The sequence below is a fragment of the Ochlerotatus camptorhynchus genome, unplaced genomic scaffold (genome assembly GCF_037179485.1).
Source record: "Ochlerotatus camptorhynchus isolate MF236.1 unplaced genomic scaffold, CSIRO-AGI_Acam_v1.1 ptg000334l, whole genome shotgun sequence".
NCBI classification, from domain to species: domain Eukaryota; kingdom Metazoa; phylum Arthropoda; class Insecta; order Diptera; family Culicidae; genus Ochlerotatus; species Ochlerotatus camptorhynchus.
The window spans coordinates 582,100-600,133 of record NW_027040822.1 but is presented as its reverse complement, the minus strand read 5'-3'; the positions used below and the strand labels follow the sequence as shown (position 1 = coordinate 600,133).

At 42.2% G+C, this 18,034-nt stretch overlaps 2 protein-coding genes and 1 pseudogene across 4 annotated transcripts in view; 1 reads left to right on the top strand and 2 right to left on the bottom strand.

Moving 5' to 3' along the window:
* The window catches only part of LOC135708749 (rab-like protein 6), a 376,690-nt gene that overhangs the window by 153,208 nt on the left and 205,448 nt on the right, over positions 1-18,034 (bottom strand). The window lies entirely within an intron of this gene.
* The window catches only part of pdm3 (pou domain motif 3), a 265,904-nt gene that overhangs the window by 220,235 nt on the left and 27,635 nt on the right, over positions 1-18,034 (bottom strand). For all 3 annotated transcript variants that reach the window (XM_065230870.1, XM_065230868.1, XM_065230869.1), the window contains exon 2: positions 6,225-6,621. In XM_065230870.1, the coding sequence (XP_065086942.1) occupies positions 6,225-6,509 (285 nt within the window). In that variant the 5' untranslated portion in view covers positions 6,510-6,621. The remainder of the gene's footprint in view (positions 1-6,224; positions 6,622-18,034) is intronic.
* On the top strand, positions 897-2,320 carry LOC135708766 (heterogeneous nuclear ribonucleoprotein L-like; annotated as a pseudogene).

The following is an 18,034-nucleotide window of genomic DNA, read 5'->3' as shown; positions in this document are numbered from 1 at the left end:
TAAATTCTACGCATGACATACAAAATATTGAATATGGTAATGTACATTTAGTTTTCCTCTCTACAAAGTTGTTTTTATGGTACTAAACCAGGGAAGAACTGATCATTGTCAGTGTATATTTTGTTTCAAATTGCCCTCAAAATAACTATGAACAAGGCAGTGCTTTTTAATATTAATATAAAGAATAAGTATAGCTAACTTCCAGTGTATTGAAAAAAGATTTTTTTCAAACTTCAGTACAGTATCAAGTAATTTTAAATCAACTATCTTGCTAGCTCTAGCTAGCTGTCTAGCTCTATAGTTGGTTAATGAGCATTTTAGTAGAATAATTATATACCTGATTACGTTGTTTTTTTTTTCTTTTAATTGCACTTCTATTGTTTTGTATTTCACTATTAACTCTCACTATCACTTTTAAAAATCTACTTATAGATTTTAGGTTATAGGTTTTATATGGGCTGTGTCAGTTTGCAGAAGACAAGAGGGGGTCACTCTACACACTTATTTTGCACCAACTTTTTTTCTCAGTTTGTCTCAGTGTGCCGCAGCTGTGCCGGAAGTGCCAAGCATTAGTACAAAACATAAACAAATAAGGTAGTGGAATTAAATGGAAATTACTAACCCTTCTCTCTCTTTCTCATTATAATGCCGAGAAGTCGTTGAACTGACTTTTGTTTGCTTGTTAATAATGCCTTGTTTGGCAACCCGGTATTTTAACAGCGCTTGTTTTTGTTTTCTTTTTCGAAACCTGAGATGACCCGGGAGTAGGAAGAACATTTTCGTTCTGAAATATGGACCTTTCGGGTGGAGTTTCACCTAGTACGAGTCTACGTTGAGTGAGGAAAAGTGTCAGGTCTTTCAACAGCGGATATTATCGTAGGATGTACTAAGTGATAAGTAAAGTATAATGAGGTGTCGGTTTTTCTCAACCCTTCCCTCCTCTTTGCTTGCCTGTGTGTGCTAGTAAACAAAGCTCAATATCAATGATCATGGCGTTCAACGGAAACGGTGCCGGAGCTGGCCAGGACGGGCCGCACAACAAGCGCCTCTGTACCGGCCAGGTGATAAACAAGACGGTTCCGCTCAATAGCCGGAACAATAACAACATCAACGTAACAGATGAGCCTCGGCGACAGCGCGAGGTAACGACCCGGCCCAACCATATCCTGCTGTTGAGCATCATTAATCCAGTGTATCCTATTACAGTGGACGTTCTACACACCATCTGCTCACCCAACGAACAAGTGCAACGTAGCAAGATATTCAAGAAGAATTGAGTCCAAACTATGGTTGCCATCAGAGCCCGCTATGTGACATCTACTCCGGTTGCTGCATACTGAAGATCGACTATGTCAAGCCATAAAAACTCAATGTTTACAAAAACGACACGGACTCCAGTTGGGACTACGCATTGGAAGCAGCCCCGTTGCTAAACGATCGTACCATCTTGGGCAGAAGGCCCACACGGTACAACGATTAGTCGATACAATCATTAGTCAAGCATGGTCCTAAACCAGCCCTTCTGGGATCCGGCGGAGGAAACGGATTTGCACCGAATTTTTCACCGCCCGAGTTTCATCCGTCGAAAAACTGGAAACCAACTCTGGCCGGAACACAAGTCGAACTGATGAAGGAAGCACTGCTGACCCTAAACGGACCAGCTAACTTCATTCAGCTACGGACTCGATAACAACACAGCCATCATGGCTGTTCAATCTGTTCTGCCTGTACGGACATGTTGTCAGGATAAAGTTCCTGAAAACCGTAGAGTATCCAGCACTTGAACAACATTCCAATCGGAAATGATGGTAGCAAAACTCAGATTGAATTTTTCAAGCAGAATTACTTGTCAAAGTCCACCAACCCCTACACCCTGCCATACAATTCAATCAGCTTCAAGGACTACAGCGCCTCCAAGAACAATCGCTTCCATTCCCGAACAAGATTCTCCACTTCTTCAATTCCCCACCCGGTATGTCCGAAAATCTGCTGCTGACTGTATTTATCACCAAGAACTGCCATCCGTCGCATGTGCGAAAGTTCCCACTGAAATCGGAACGTTCCTCCTCCGGATTGGTCGAGCTCCCGAAAGTGTGCTTCTCCTCGTCCAAGACGATGAACGGTGCGTGAAGCCAGGAGAACATCGAAAACATGGGCATGGACATAGCACCAGCACCTGGCAACCCAATGTCTGAAGTGGCCTTGATAGCCTCCGCCGTGGCAGCAGCGTTCAGTGGTGTAACGCCCATTTCGGTGACGAGCGACTGTCTCAAATCCGAACACGATGAACCAATGTAAGATGGAGCCCATATCCTTAGAAGCTAAGCAAAAGCAACGACGAGACTTGGTGGAGAGTCACTGTTGTGTTTTGAAAAAAATTTGATTATATTGTAGCAACATCAATAACAAATGTTGACACATGCACACTGCGCAGGCAAAGAAAAAGTTCAATCTTGCCAGTAATCCGAAAAATTGTAACCATGGGTGCCAAACAGTGCCAATGACAGTGCCCAGGTGTGCCCAAGCTTGGCAGAAGAACATTTCATCGGTCATGTCGCCATATGGATCAGTTCACCGAACTTTAATCATGAATCAATATACAATTAAAATTAATTTGGAACGCATTTAAATAATAGATATAAGTTGATTAATTATAAAATAACAGAATCAGCACAACTCGAAAGAACTAGTCATGTTTAAGTGAAGGAATCGCTCATATAAATAAAAAATATTAATTGTTTAGAAGATAACGAAATCATTACAACTCGACAGAACTAGTTATGTTTAAAAGAGGCAAACATTTCTAAAAATGTAAAACATTGATTGTTTAAAAATTTCCGAAATTAGTACAACTTTAAGGAGGGGGTACACTTTGATTTTTCAAAAAAATGCATTTTTTTTGGCTTAAAATGTTCCTTGGAATGTATACTTTAATTTAGAAAGACTCCAAGTCCGCCAGAATATTCCTTACTGCCTAACGAAGCGATTTCCTAAAACATGTACCGGCGCGCTGAGAGAGCAATTTTATCTTTAAACGCGTTTATCTCGAAACGCGGTTTTTCAAACTGGCGTGGGAAATAACTCTTACCAGTTATCATCAAATTTGGATATCGCCTAGGTTTTCTTAATCAGAATTAAGTTCTACTTAGAAATACGAATCCACATTTTCGATTTAGTCAAAAATGGATTTTTAATCCACGATTTTGTAAGCATTTTTAGGGGGATTTTTTTTCCTAAAGCCACAACTTTTGAAAAAATTTATTTAAAAAAAATCGGAATACGTATTTCTAACCCAAATTTCATTACAAATCAGGATTTTTGTTCGATTCATGTTCCAGGATCACATGGAAAGGAGTATTTTCCCACGCCGTTTTCCGACTTCCGCGCGAGGACGCCCGCGCGACCTGGTGCACCGGCCACGGGGAGACGCCAATCGAGTTCAAAAAAATACAAATTGTAGTTCGGAGGATGACTAATAAATGGGTTATAACAAATTTGCCCTCCCTGAGTGTTTTATTGCTTAAAAAAATTAACGAAAATTCCTTACTTTTTGGACGTTCAAAGTGTACTACCCCCTTAAAGAACTGCTTATGTTCAAAAGAAGCACGCATTACGTTTGAATAGCCTGCCACGTTGAAAAGATCCTTCTTAATCTTTTTTCGAGACTGATTTCAAAATTTACTGAGCTTTGAGAAAAGTTCAAAACCCGAGAAAATGACTTGCTTTTCGGTGAAATTACTCATTCGGCGAAATGACCTTCGGCGAAATAATGTTCGGCGAAATAATGTTCGGCGAAATAATGTTCGGCGAAATAATGTTCGGCGAAATGTCCCGCTCCCGTTTTATATATAGTATTACAAAGTATTTCATATACACAGTTATTCCATAGAAAAAAGTTATAGTGCGCCTCAAAATTCAAGTTTTTACTTTCTAGAAAAGTGTGGAATTCAAACCAAGAAACCCACCCGTGTAGCCCTTAGTGAACACACAAATTTGCAGCAACTGGTTTATGACTGAAATAAGTCGCATAGAAGATTCTAAAACCGATTAGTGACAAGCGTGCTACTAGACCATACAGGGTAAGTGCACCAGGTCTTGGCCTTAATGGTCATCTAATTGGCCCAGTCTTAAATTTCAAATTTGTTCATGCTTTACAAAATTTATTTCGATCCAATGTTAGAACGTATAGGTATTTTGCAAATCCTCTGCGCAAGTTGATGGTGATTTTTTTTTAAGCTTATCCATTTTGGAGTTTTGACCATTGGCTATTTTATCACTGTAGATGGAAATTTATTTATACCCTAGGGCCAAAACTGATGCATTACAGCCATAACTGGAACACTTAACCTAGTTGTGTTCTATAGAAACCTTCGCCAGTTAAAATAATGGCAGTTTTACGAAATCATATCTAAATTAAAATATTACACCGATATGGGTACCCAAGCAACATTACAAGTTTTATTTTTTTTTTCAAAGCATCCTATAAGTCTAAATTATGGACTAAAAAACCTTCATAAAACCTAAATTGTTACTTGGGTAGTATCGTAAAAGTTAAAAACTTTCTAATCTTGCACAGGTTTTGCATTCTAATACATATGGATTGTGCGTTCAACGTAATAATATACTATGCCAACAGAATCGAATCCACCACATTTAACATGACCTTACTGCACCTTTACTGACAGATCTAACAAATACCCCAGCAGTAGCATTGAGCAGACAATGCAAAGCCCCCTTTTTGATAATCTTTTCTAATGTTCTTCAAAACCCATACGCGTTTTCAGTGGTCTTATTGCACCAAAGTATACCTTAAACGTCCATCTTAAAGAGAAAGATTTGGGATTACGGTCATGTGGAATTTTTTAACGATAAAAGTCTGATGCGTGGAGGGGCTGACAAAACCGAGTCATTACTGAATAGCTTTCATCGAACGAAATATGATTTTCCCCGAACCATCGTTGTCATAGGATAATTTTTAAAAACACGCTCAGTGCATGTCATCTGCGAGTCGACCACAAATGACGTCAACAGGAATTCTACCGCACCGAATCATGGCAAATATTAGAATAATTAATTGAAGCCCAGCGCCGACGTTAAGCAGTTACGAGACCCTGCGGTTGTCAACGCGGCTAACAAATCGTCCAACTATATGAGACTTAATTAAACCCGACCAGTATGCAGAATAGCCAGCCGTGCACACGAAAGATGGACGCAAGAAACTGGTATTGTACATAGCGGACAATAATTGATTCATACGCATACGGCATGATCGCAGTGAACAAACGCAAATGCAAACGATCTCCTTTCGAGATGTATCGCTGACCAGCCTACTACTGCTGCCGTTGTTTTCGTCCGATTTTTTGTGTTGTTTGTTCCAGCACTTCGAGAAATAATACATTTTAAATTAGCCCTAGCGACTCTATATATGATCTACCACCAGCTTGGGCCCTAGAATCGATCGATATAATTTATGCACAATAATTTCAATTTGTTAAGAGATTATAACGTCCCCCTCTACCCGCGAGTAGTTGCTGTTGTTATGGATCCAAGTGAGCCCTGGCTGCTTCTACTGCGACTTGCGAGCGCGCTTGCCAGCTAGTGATTCCAAGAGAACTACGAAATAAGGGTATAATTATAAATCAATGCTTGATTTATATTAATGATTGTGTTCGGTGTAAAAGAAAATGTCCATGTGCTGAATTATACACATACCCACCCGATCTCAAATGAGACACATGAAGGAATTTTACTGCGTGTAGGGACCAACCGGTTAGTGCGGAGCGCGGGGCATGATTGAGAACATTAATATGATTTCTGGCGTTCAATTAAAGGCAATTGTCGTCAATCAATGAGAATGTGTGTATCGATAGATATGCTAAAGGCGTTCCTCCCCATCCACCAGCTCCAGCTCCTGCCTTTAGTTATGGAGGTATGCGTTTTGAAATTATAATGCTTCGCTCTCAACTGTGGTGGTTGTGGTTGTGGATTCATTCTACGTGGGAATCGATGTGGCTGATTTACGTTCTAAATATTTGAGTATAAGTGGTGTAAATATTATCAATTGGGTGCAATCAATGCTGAAATCGATTTACAGTTTAATTATCTGAAAAATGAATCGACACCGAGATGGCTTCGATAGATCGTTTATGTCATCGGAAAGTCCCCCTCAGCACAACCGCCTGGATCCCAGATTGTGATGATTCAAATAATTGATGTCAACTCACCTCAATTTTGAAGCTCCCAACACGATGATGGTGGTGATCCCGGTCGTTCTTTTCCGCCAGGCTCGCAGTGTAGTGGGACGCGATCGAGTTGGCGAATTCTAGCTCTTTCCGGACGTTGCTGAAATCATGGCCTGCCGCTTCACAGGGCATGTTGATACCGAGCATTCCACAAAGTTTATTGTTGTTGTTGATTATGGCACTGTGGCTGCTGCTACTGTTGCCGATATTATTGTTGTCTAAAAGTGCTGTCCCTGTTGATGGTGGTGGTGGTGCTCCTTCCGCCATATTCCAACATCGGACACTCAGCAACAACAACAACCAAGCATGGTGCGTTTGTTTTTTGGAATTTTTTGAGCTACCAGGGTCTCGAGTGGGTGTCGACTTGGGCGGTTTTTAGCTAACGAGAGAGGAATGAATAAGATAAATTAAGATTGTTTCGTGTGTCAGTTTGCTACAAATGAAAACAATCTAATTAAGATGTCAGTTTATGTGAAATTCCTACGCAACGAGGGGCGCATGGTGACTGAAATGTAGTTGGCCTAGTAAAAAATAACCTCTACAGAAAGGGATTTAAAATTACACGGATTGCTTTGATTTCCTGATGACTCATAGGTCCAACGACATTATTATTGTCCGATACCCCTTGCTTGCGGAAAAATCTAGGGAAAGTGGCAGGTCAGAAAAGCCGGTCGCGTGAAATTATAACAACTGAGTCAAAAAAAAACAAAAACAAACACACAACCTCAACCTTCCCCGACCCGGCGGCCCTCGTAGGACTACGAACGTCGTCGTACAGAGCGACTGCTAATGGACACCCAAGTGTGCGATGCGAGGGAGAACGAGCGGAACGCAACATGAAGTGATATATAACTCCAGTGTTTTTAAAATTAAATCACATTATAACATTATACCAACGAGCTCGCAACGCCGAGGAACTCTGCCGCGAATTGCGTGGGCAGTGAAATGAATTGAGAATTTTTCGTCGAACCCCCACAACCCACCGTACATACGTCCAAAATGCACAAACTTGCCCCATTCATGCAGCACAATTTTACTACCAACACACACGCACTCGCCTCATATGACTTGTTGTGCGAAAAAGGCCATCTCCCTCCGTGCAAGGGTTCAGCTCATCACAGCATGCGACGACGACGACGACGGCGGTGGCGGCGGAGACGGTCCAAAAGTCAGCCTGCGTGTGGCAATGGCAAAGACATTGTGCGGAGCGGGAGGGGCGGGTCCTCCATAAAACGCAAATTAAATTAAGAGGAAAGAAATTTTACAATGGAAATAATTAAGAGATTTTAATGCAGCTGGGGCGCGAAGGATGAAAGTGTCAAGCGAACGACCGGGGCCGATGGCGAGCGATCGTGGCCAACTGGGACAAATTTGCCGTTTTTTTTTTTGCTTCTTCGAAGTGGCAGCAAGCGGTGATGATCGCATTTTCCGTAACGACGATCGTAGTGTGCTGACTTATTCTAAGCTCGTTGAGTGGGTCAATGATTTTCGTGGAATGATTTGAAAAATTGCAGGGGGCGTGAGGGCTACATTCGTATCACCCTCTAGGGTGCATGCGGTGTAGTTCATGGTGGTTTGAGCCCCTTTAACAAACCATGTGAGAATCAGTATTTTTAAGTGTGTAGCGAACCGCACACGAATCAATATATTGATGAATACAGAATTATTGTCAATACCGATGTATTGACGTCAATATAGAATGAATTGACAATACGATTATTGGTCCACTTGGTCCTCTACAAGCAAGTACAATCAATATATTGATCAAATCATAGCAATTCTGACTATGTTAGTCATTGTGATGATGCCTCTGTAACTCCTAATGCTGGAAACCCGGAACGCGCCGTATAAAGTGCCATGGAAGCCCCCCATCCCTCCGTCTCAGTCCTGCGCCATCAGCAGCCTTCGTTCATCATAGTCGTTCCGGACCTGCTGTCGGATGTGGAGAGGGGGTCTTCCAACCCACTCACTATGGCGAGTATCCAATGAGACTTGATGATGGTCAGTTATTGCCTGATGCATCTGTGATTTCCAGGGAGAGCAGTCGTTCGATTCCTTGCCGCAAGCAGGACGTCGTGATCTTCTACCAAAACGCCGGTGGAATGAATTCTGATGTTGAAGAGTACCGCCTAGCTGTATCGGATCGTTATTATTGTCCTGTGCGAAACGTGGCTCGATTATCGATTTCCAATCAAGTCTTCGGTCCTGACTACGAGGTCTTTCGTTGCGATCGGAATCCTAACAACAGTCGTAAATCTACAGGTGGAGGTGTCCTTGTAGCTGTCCGTAGCGGGTTGGAGGCAAAGGCCATCGAGAACGATTCATGAAACTATGTGGAGCAGGTTTGGACAGCCATCAATCTGGGTGATGGCACACTATTTCTATACGCTCTGTACATTCCACCTGATCGAGTCCGCGACAATGAACTCATCGATACTCACTGTCGGTCAGTTTTCACAGTTGTCAAAAGTGCCACTCTAGTTGATGAGATATTCATTTTTGATGACTTCAATCTGCCAGGCGTTTCGTGGAGTCCATCTCATAGCGGATTCCTGTACCCAGATCCTGATAGCTCTACATTTCACGCAGGAGCTATTAGCCTTCTCGACAACTACAGCGCAGCGACGCTTTCGCAAATTAACCATGTAGTTAACGAAAATGGTCGTAGCTTGGACCTCTGCTTCGTGAGCACGCAGGACAGGGCTCCATCAATTTCCTCGGCTCCTTGTGCACTAACCAAGCTAGTTCCACATCACCCTCCTCTAATTGTCAATTTTGAGGAAAAACACGGGCGTGATTTTGAAGACTATCCTGCTACGGTTTCTTATGACCTCCGTAAAGCTGACCACCGTAGCATCATAGATATATTATCTAGCATGGTATGGGAGAACATCCTTGATCCAGATGACGTTGAGGCTGCAGCGCAAACCTTTTCACATGTCTTGGCATATGTCATTGACAGACACGTCCCGAAAAGAACTCATCACAAAGTGTCTCACCCTCCCTGGCAGACGAGAGAGCTACGTAGGTTGAAGTCAATCAAGAGAGCAGCATTGAGAAGATATACGAAGTATCGCACGCTTCCTCTGAAACTACATTATGTGAGGCTGAATCACATGTATCAGCGAGTCAGTCGTGAATGCTTGTCAAGTTTCCAACGAGGAATCCAGCGCACACTTAAGCTACACCCGAAATCCTTTTGGAACTACGTGGACGAGCAACGCAGGGAATCCGGCCTCCCATCGTCTGTGGAATTCAACGGAGAAGTTGCTGCCACTGTTCAAGATATATGCCACCTTTTTTTCCGAAAATTTTGCCAGTGTATTCACTAATGAGATACTAACTGACGACCATATTAACCTGGCTGCCAGGAACGTTCCAGTAAACGATCAAACGCTGGGTGCAATTGATGTTAATGCAGAAATGATTTCTAATGCCACGACTCTGCTCAGTCATCCTTCAATCCTGGACCTGGACCTGAAGGAGTTCCATCTGTATTTTTGAAGAGACATATTGCTAGATTGTTAATTCCGCTTCTTCGCCTGTTCTCTCAGGTGGCATATTTCCATCTTGCTGGAAATTTGCGCACATGTTACCCGTCCAAAAAAAAGGAAGGAAACGGGCTGTGGATAGCTATCGAGGAATTACATCGTTAAGTGCCGTTTCGAAGCTATTCGAGCTAGTGATTATGGAACCGTTGCTGTCCCATTGCAAGCAGTATTTGAGTGCTGATCAACATGGGTTTACTGTCGGCTGCTCTACAACCACCAATATGCTGTGTCTCACATCGTATGTAACCGAAAGCATGTCGGATCGGGTTCAAACGGACGTTATTTATTCAGACCTATCCGCAGCATTCGATAAGTTGAACCATGCTATTGCGATTGCTAAACTCGGCAGGCTCGGTATATGCGGTAATCTTCTGAGTTGGTTTCGATTATATCTTACCAGTCGGCAACTAGAGGTTGCCATAGGAAATTGCAGATCAGCTAGCTTCTTCACCACGTCAGGTATACCTCAGGTATACCATACATAAGGTAAGCCACATGGGACCGTTAATTTTATACAGTACTTCAACGACGTGCATCTGATCATCGAAGCTCCTCGGTTATCATATGCAGATGACCTCAAAATCTTCCTAAGAATATGCTCCATTGCTGACTGTCACTTTCTTCAACGTCAGCTGAATGTATTCGCTAGTTGGTGCAGGTTAAACAGAATGGTAGTGAACCCAGCCAAATGCTCCGCTATTACGTTCTCACGAAAACAACAACCGATAATATTTAGCTTTGACCTGCTTGGCTCGACAATTGAGACGCGTGAATCAGGTGAAAGACTTGGGTGTGATCTTGAATTCGCAGCTTGCATATGTTGTTGATAAGGCGTCAAGAACTTTAGGGTTCATTTTTAGGATAGCTAAAAACTTCACTGATATCTACTGTCTAAAATCTCTCTATTGTTCGCTTGTTCGATCGAGGCCTGAGTATTGTTCAAACTACAACAACGGTGCCGAGAGAATTGAATCTGTTCAACGTCGCCTTCTTCGTTTTGCGTTGTGTAGATTGCCTTGGAATTATCCGTTTCGATTACCCAGTTACGAAAGCCGTTGTCAACTTATCGACCTAGAACTTCTCCGGACTAGAAGAGACACAAGCAGAGCCCTAACTGTGGCCGATATCCTGCAAGGAAGGACAGATTGCGAGGCTATCCTGAGGCAAATTGACCTGAATGTTCAACTCCGACCGCTTCGTAATAACCTAATGCTAAGACTGCCTCTACGTCGCACAAATTATGGAGCGTACCATAGTTGATAAGGTTGGGGCTTCATCCAGCCTGTTGATGTAAAACAACAATAAAACAACAATAAATCCTCTGTATCATAGAAGGCAAACTCCCCAAGTAACCACCTAGCACGCTAACTACCCGATAATCACCCTTTTTGCGATATAAGGCAAATATAGGGTTTTCGAACTTTATATCAGTCGTACATCAGCCTTATAATGCAAAAAGGGCAATTAGCGGGCTTGTTGATTACTTGGGTCTTGTTTAATAAATGTTGTCAAACTGTTTGCTGCCGTTGACGCTGAGCTAGTTCTGAAAACTGCAAACTTCTTGAACAATCAATCAAATTTTTTCTTCACGGTCAAACCATCGTTGTCTACATCAGCTGTATCATCCAGTCGAATCAGTTTCTCTCTTCACTCGGCTGTCTTTCAAATCAGGGACACTCCCAGTGATGCTTTCAATTTTTCGATTACCTTGGTTACAGTAGACCTCGTCGAATCCGCCATCAAGAAGCTGAAATTTTCTAATGCTGCTGGCCCTGACGGGATCCCCTCAAGCATCCTGATTTTTTTTTCTTTTTTTTTTTTTTTAATTCTTTATTAAAGAGATTTTTAGCCTTAGGCTAGACAAGCATCCTGAAGCGATGCTGTTCAGAGCTTACAACACCGCTTTCGAAGCTGTTCAATATTTCATTACAGCAGGGGGAGTTCCCTACGCGTTGGAAATCGTCATTCATGTTCCCGATCTACAAGAAAGGAGACAAGAGAAACGTCGAAAATTACCGAGGGATCACATCACTCAGTGCCTGCTCTAAAGTTTTCAAAATCATCATCAACGACGCATTATTCTCTAACTGCAGAAATTACATTTCTCCTGACCAACACGGTTTTTGACGTAGGACTACGTCTGTTATTTCTATATGGGGATACACTTTGTGAAAACCAAAAATGGAACATGTAACAACATTATGAAAGATTTTGAACGTTAATAACTCAGCTGCCCCTGGATCTATTTCAATAATTCAATCACCAATCGACCAGAAATATTTCTACGCATCTTTTGAATCTTGGACTTAACCATTTTTCAAAATGTCTTTGTTGAAAATTGCACGAATTAGCAAATGTTGTTATGATAATTAAAATTATCACCGATTGCCTGCGAAAAACGATTTCCCTAACACAGATTTCAAAGTTGAGTTCCATCCGGTCTCACCAAACGGTGTTTATTCAATCACAGCGTGATGAGTGGTGGTGTTCTCCTGTACACAACGAAAGGCTCCCCGCAAGCAGTTAGCTATCAAGGCTGGCCTCAACCGCTCATCGGATTCAGTTGCAATCACCATGTGTGGAGGTGTCCGGTCGTCAGAATCAGCAGCAGCAGCAGGAGTGCTTTCGGTGCGTGGCGTTGAACATTGTTCTCCAGTACACAACGAAAGGCTGCCTGCAAGCAGCTAGCTGAAGCCCACAGGAGCATCCATAGAAGGAGGAAGAATCTGCACCGCTATTGCTCTGAATCAGTAGCTCTTCGTGAGTCGCTGTGGGCCATCTATGCCAAGCGCATCATACTAAAGAGTATAAACAGAGAGAGCCCCGCTCAAATTCCTATTCATACACAAAACACAAGCTCCTGCTGCAGTTAACAAATAAGATTTATTATATGAGTCCACGTAGTGCTACGTCACAATTGCGTACAACCCCGTAGGGATGTCCTTTGTAGTTTTATCCCAAGATATCAGTTTCAATAAATCTAGCTCCGTTCATTTCTTTATGTCTTCGGAGTATGGAAGCTGGAACGCAGGCGGACGTTGTATATACAGATCTTAAGGCTGCATTCGACCGGGTTGACCACTCCATACTGCTAGCTAAACTTGAAAAACTCGGTGTATCCTCGAGTTTAACTCGTTGGTTCAAGTCCTATCTGACCAATCGGGAACTTTGTGTTAGAATCGGATCAGAGCAATCGAACTATTTTACAAACAGCTCCGGTGTTCCTCAAGGTAGCAAATTGGGACCATTGCTATTCTCGATTTTTGTGAATGAGGCCGGACTGATCCTCCCAACTGGTTGCCGATCGTTCTACGCGGATGATGTGAAGACCTATGTGATTGTTCGTAGCTTCGCCGATTGCTTGCGGCTTCAGAACCTAATCAAGTGGTGCTCAAAAAACTATCTCACGTTGAATGTACAAAAATGTAATATTATCTCATTTCATCGCAAGCTGAAACCAGTGGCATTCAACTATACGATAAATCACCAACTTCTGCAACGTGTGGACAATGTTCGTGACCTAGGAATCACGCTGGACTGCGCCTTAACATTCAAGCTTCATTACTCGGGCATCGTTGCGAAAGCTAACAGGCAACTTGGGTTCATTTTCAAGATCGCTGACGAGTTTCGCGATCCTGCCTGTCTAAAAGCTCTATACAGCTCTCTAGTGCGATCGATCATGGAATTCAGCTCGGTAGTATGGTGCCCGTATCAAGCAGTTTGGATAGCGAGGATTGAATCTGTTCAAAGGAGATTTGTTCGGTATGCCTTTTGTCACCTTCTTTGGAATGACCCTGTGAACCTTCCGCCGTACGAAGATCGTTGTCAACTCCTGGGTCTTGAAACACTAGAACATAGGCGGACGATTAGTCAGGCCGTGTTCGCAGCGAAAGTACTTATTGGTGATATCGACTCTACAGGAATCTTGGCTGAATTCGAAATCTACGCACCCGAACGAGTTCTTCGGTCGAGGAGTTTCTTGCATCTTGGACCTCGTGCAGCGAACTACAGCTTGCATGACCCAATACGGTTCATGTCTGGGCGTTTCAACGAGTTTTACGAGTTTTTCGACTTTAACTGTGCAGCGGAAACCTTTCGTCACCGTATTCAACGCAGACTCCTGAGAAGATGAGTAGCTGTCCATTTAATGTACACATGAAGGATTGTGCTACCTGTTTATTTTTTGTTTCCGGTTCAACTGCATGACGAGGACTTCTACCTGTTTCACGGACAACTCTATGCCATAGAAGGATAACTTTTTTATGCTATAGACTTGATTAATGTTCGTTGTAATTGTATTGTATTATTGTGATTCATGTATTTCGAAAAGATATGGGGTTTTTACGCCTTTTCTAGGCTTTTCCCCATCAGGCTTCATTTAGACAAGTTAAGTCCGATGAAGAAAAACAAAATAAACAAATAAATAAAATCAATCAAACTACGTATAATTTCAAGTGAATGCTTTATCAAAGTAGTCCGCGATGTTTTGAAGAATGCTTCATTTGTCATTGTCGGTTTGTAAAAAACAATGAAGAATGCTTGAAAAATCCCACAAAAATACCGAAAATACCGGTTTTTAGCGTAAAAAACGGTATTTCGGTATTGTAAAATAGCACGCGTAATACCGGTAAAACCGGTTAATCAACCCTAGGTACAATCCTTTAATCCATGGCCCACTTAGTAATGGAACATACTCCTTTGCTTATTACAGCGCTACTAGTGAACGTTTTCGGAAGCTTTTGACGTCTATTTGTTGACAACAACAATAACAGTGTATTTTTTTCAGTTCATAAAACGCTCTTGTTTTGGAGACAGTCACCATGCAAGAGGACTCAAAGTAAACGCCGGAGTGGAACCGCCAACCGTCAGCTCCATGGAAAGAGGTCCGGTAAAGGCCCAGCTACAAAGCAAGACCATGCTGGAGGTGGCGGTTCGATTCCCGGGCCGGTTTGGGAATTTTTCGGGTTGAAAATTTCCTGACTTCCCTGGACATAGAGTATGATTGTACTTGCCACACAATTATTCTAATGCAAAAATTGTTCAGGCATCGAAAGCTCTTAATTAATAAGTGTGGAAGGGCATCTAGTAGAACACTAAGTTGAGAACACGCAAATAAGTTAATATGCTATAAGCAATAAGCTTGAAATGCGAAGAATAAGAAGAAAAAGAAGATATATTGAAGAGATCCTGAACTAGGAAATCTAAATCATGATCTGAGACTTGGAAAAAAACCGGGATTCTGCATACATCGAAAACAGTTCCCAATCTTGGAACTTTGTGGAAAAATTGCTGATCAAAACTTTATGCACAACTCTTGATCCGATGTCTGTTTTATAATAAGGATACTGTTTATGTTCCAATAGCGCTATAATTATAACCAGGCTACTAAATAACACCCACTCAAAAAATTCAGCACACAATTTGCGAAGGAATGGAATTCCGTTGCCTCGTCTGATCATTTTGATCCATTACCGTCGTCATCATTGTCGACGCGCTCCAAGAGTGCAGTAATTTTTATTTTAATATATTTATAAATCATTATAAGCGAGCTGATTAATAAATCACCCCGTTAATCGTTTACTACGCCCGCTTTAGAGAGTGAGCACTCGGAAACAATGTTGAGCCGAGTGTGGCGAGGCAGAGTAGGTGATGGTGGTTAAGCAAGCCAGCATTTAGTTAGTCGCCTCTCCGGACGAGCGCGAGTGTGAGTGCGAGAACGCAGAAGGCTCCCTCCGACGACGATGTTGCGACTCTGACTGTAAGGGGGGACAAGTAAATATATCAAGGTGCACGATATGAAAATGAAACTTATTGTCACCCTGCTGCGTTGGGGACTCCACCCTCTCACCTCCTCCCGACAGCGACTCCGGCTTGGTCCTTCTTCTTATCGTCGAGTTGCCCTTTGGTGGTCGCCTGCCCGGGTGCTCTTGTACGGTGTGTCTAGATAATTAGCTGGACTTTTAATGAATTCAGCTAATATGGGTAGGGTAATTCAGCTAATTACGTTTTACTGCTGCTGTTACAGCTGCTGCTGCTGCCGACCGCCGACGTCGTTGCCGAGCCAGTTGTCACGATCACATACAATTAGAAGCCCGAGGAACCAGTTTTGATTAAGCATCGGTGGAGAATTTTTATATTCCAGTCCATATGACGGTTGGTTAAAGCTGTTATGTACTTATCATTTATTAATAGTATTAATATCGAGTATCACACGCGCTCGGTTTTGCCTCGTCTGACTTAATTTTTCTTATTTTGGTCGCGTCACACCCACATGTTTCTACGGGCAGTGGATCACATGATCGAAACGGGTAGCTTAATCGGTGGTGTCAACGCGATAGTCTCGAAAGCAGCCCAGGGTTGGGAGGGCCAAACGATCAATAATAATGCTCATTTAATATGTACCGGTTGTCGCATAAAACACGCACTTAAGTAATATCACTAACTCACTCAATCTACGGCTGGTCGCCTCACCTCGTCAAGATTCGATGAGAGAAAGAGAGTTGTGTGACAATGTTGCGACAAGGTGTGTGCTCTGAGCCTAAACACATGTGCGTAGCATACCACGTTCGGTAAGCACTTGGGCGGCACGGAGGCGGCGGCAAGGGATTAATTCATTCCCGATCGCTAGGGGACAGCGGGTGGAGACGCGCGGTGAGACACGCCACGGTGGCGGGCTTAATTGAACCGGTTTCTAATAGTTAGTAAGTGCCACTATGCCTATTACAAACACGTTGGTATGTGGAAAGCAATCGCTCCGATATTAGCGAGCGAATTAAACCCGTTGTAACCTATATTTGCCGGTGAACTGGCTTGGTCGGGTGCGAAGGCGAGAATTATGATTATGTCTCAATTTGTCCAGGGTATATATCTAAGGAGAGATCGATTGAGGAAATTCGTAGGTGATTCATTCTATGGGTTTAAATTTTCCGTACAAAGCAATCATTGTAGGAAACTGATTGGAACCAAACATCTCGGTACCTGATGATGGTATGGATTCCCGAGCAAAGTCGAGCATCACAATTAAAGCAATTCAATATAAACACAATGACAATGAGAATCAGTGTCATGAATTACTAAATATTAAACTATTATAAGAGGTTCCTTTATTGAAAGTACTGTTGTTATTCCCAACGTTGGAAAAATTTAAATTAACCAGCATCCAAAATTAATTTAATATCTAATATTTTGAATTGCTTTCAATATGAGTAATCTTTATCTTAAGAAAATAAGGGCTGTCCAAAAACCAAGTTCAGAGATCTATTCACGCGGGGAGAAGGGAAAGGTCATAATATCTCTGTGTACAACGTAAGGTAACGCTCTTCAAGGATATTATAAAACATGAAAATTCCTATCTTAAAATGTGGAGTGTATTAGTGATTGAAATGATTCATGTTCAAAAAATTAGAAAAAAAAAGTTGCCAACACGAACGTCGCGATTATCAGACCTGTGCTTTCTCCAATGATAGGCTAAAGGCGAGCTAATAAGAAACGCTCCTTTCCTCTCATACTCGATTTCGTATGCTTTTTCTGCTGAACGGGAATTGGTGAAAATCGTGGCATGTGTGTGCGCCGTTCTACAAAAATTCTTGTTTGTATAGTCGAAAGCGTAGGCAGACCATGAAATAATAAAGATACAAAAGGGTTGTGTTCCCAGCACGACCGCATTATTGACGAAGGACTACGATATTGTTTTGTTTTTTTACTAAGCAAATTAATTAATAATTACAAAATTATTCTAAAATAAATAAACATTCAATTCACAGTTATGAAATAAGGTGACATTCAATATCCTGAAATGAATTAAATTTTCATATTTCAAAATTCAATTCCTATCCCATTCAAAATTAAGTACCTACTGAATAAAGTTTATTTACGGTAACCGAAGTGAAAATTCGCTTTTTCGCATTCCCGCAGCGCCGGTGGTGTAGTGGTAAGCGTGATTACCTCTCACCCCAGCAGGCCTGGGTTCAATCCCAGTCGGCGCCACCGGGATGTTCTGAGGCATAACATCTCTAATCACGCCATCCTTCGGAAGGGAAGTAAAGCCGTTGGTCCCAGGTTCATGAGTTGATGGGTCGATAGGTAGGGTCCAGGTGTCGGTAGCATTGGTGCTCAGCAAACAAATAAATCAAGGAAAAAATGCATTTCATATAACAAACCGGTTCATAATACATATAAGTAAGTTACACCATATTATTACATTTTAATGTTTCAAAATTATGCCAGATCAACAGAGTCTCA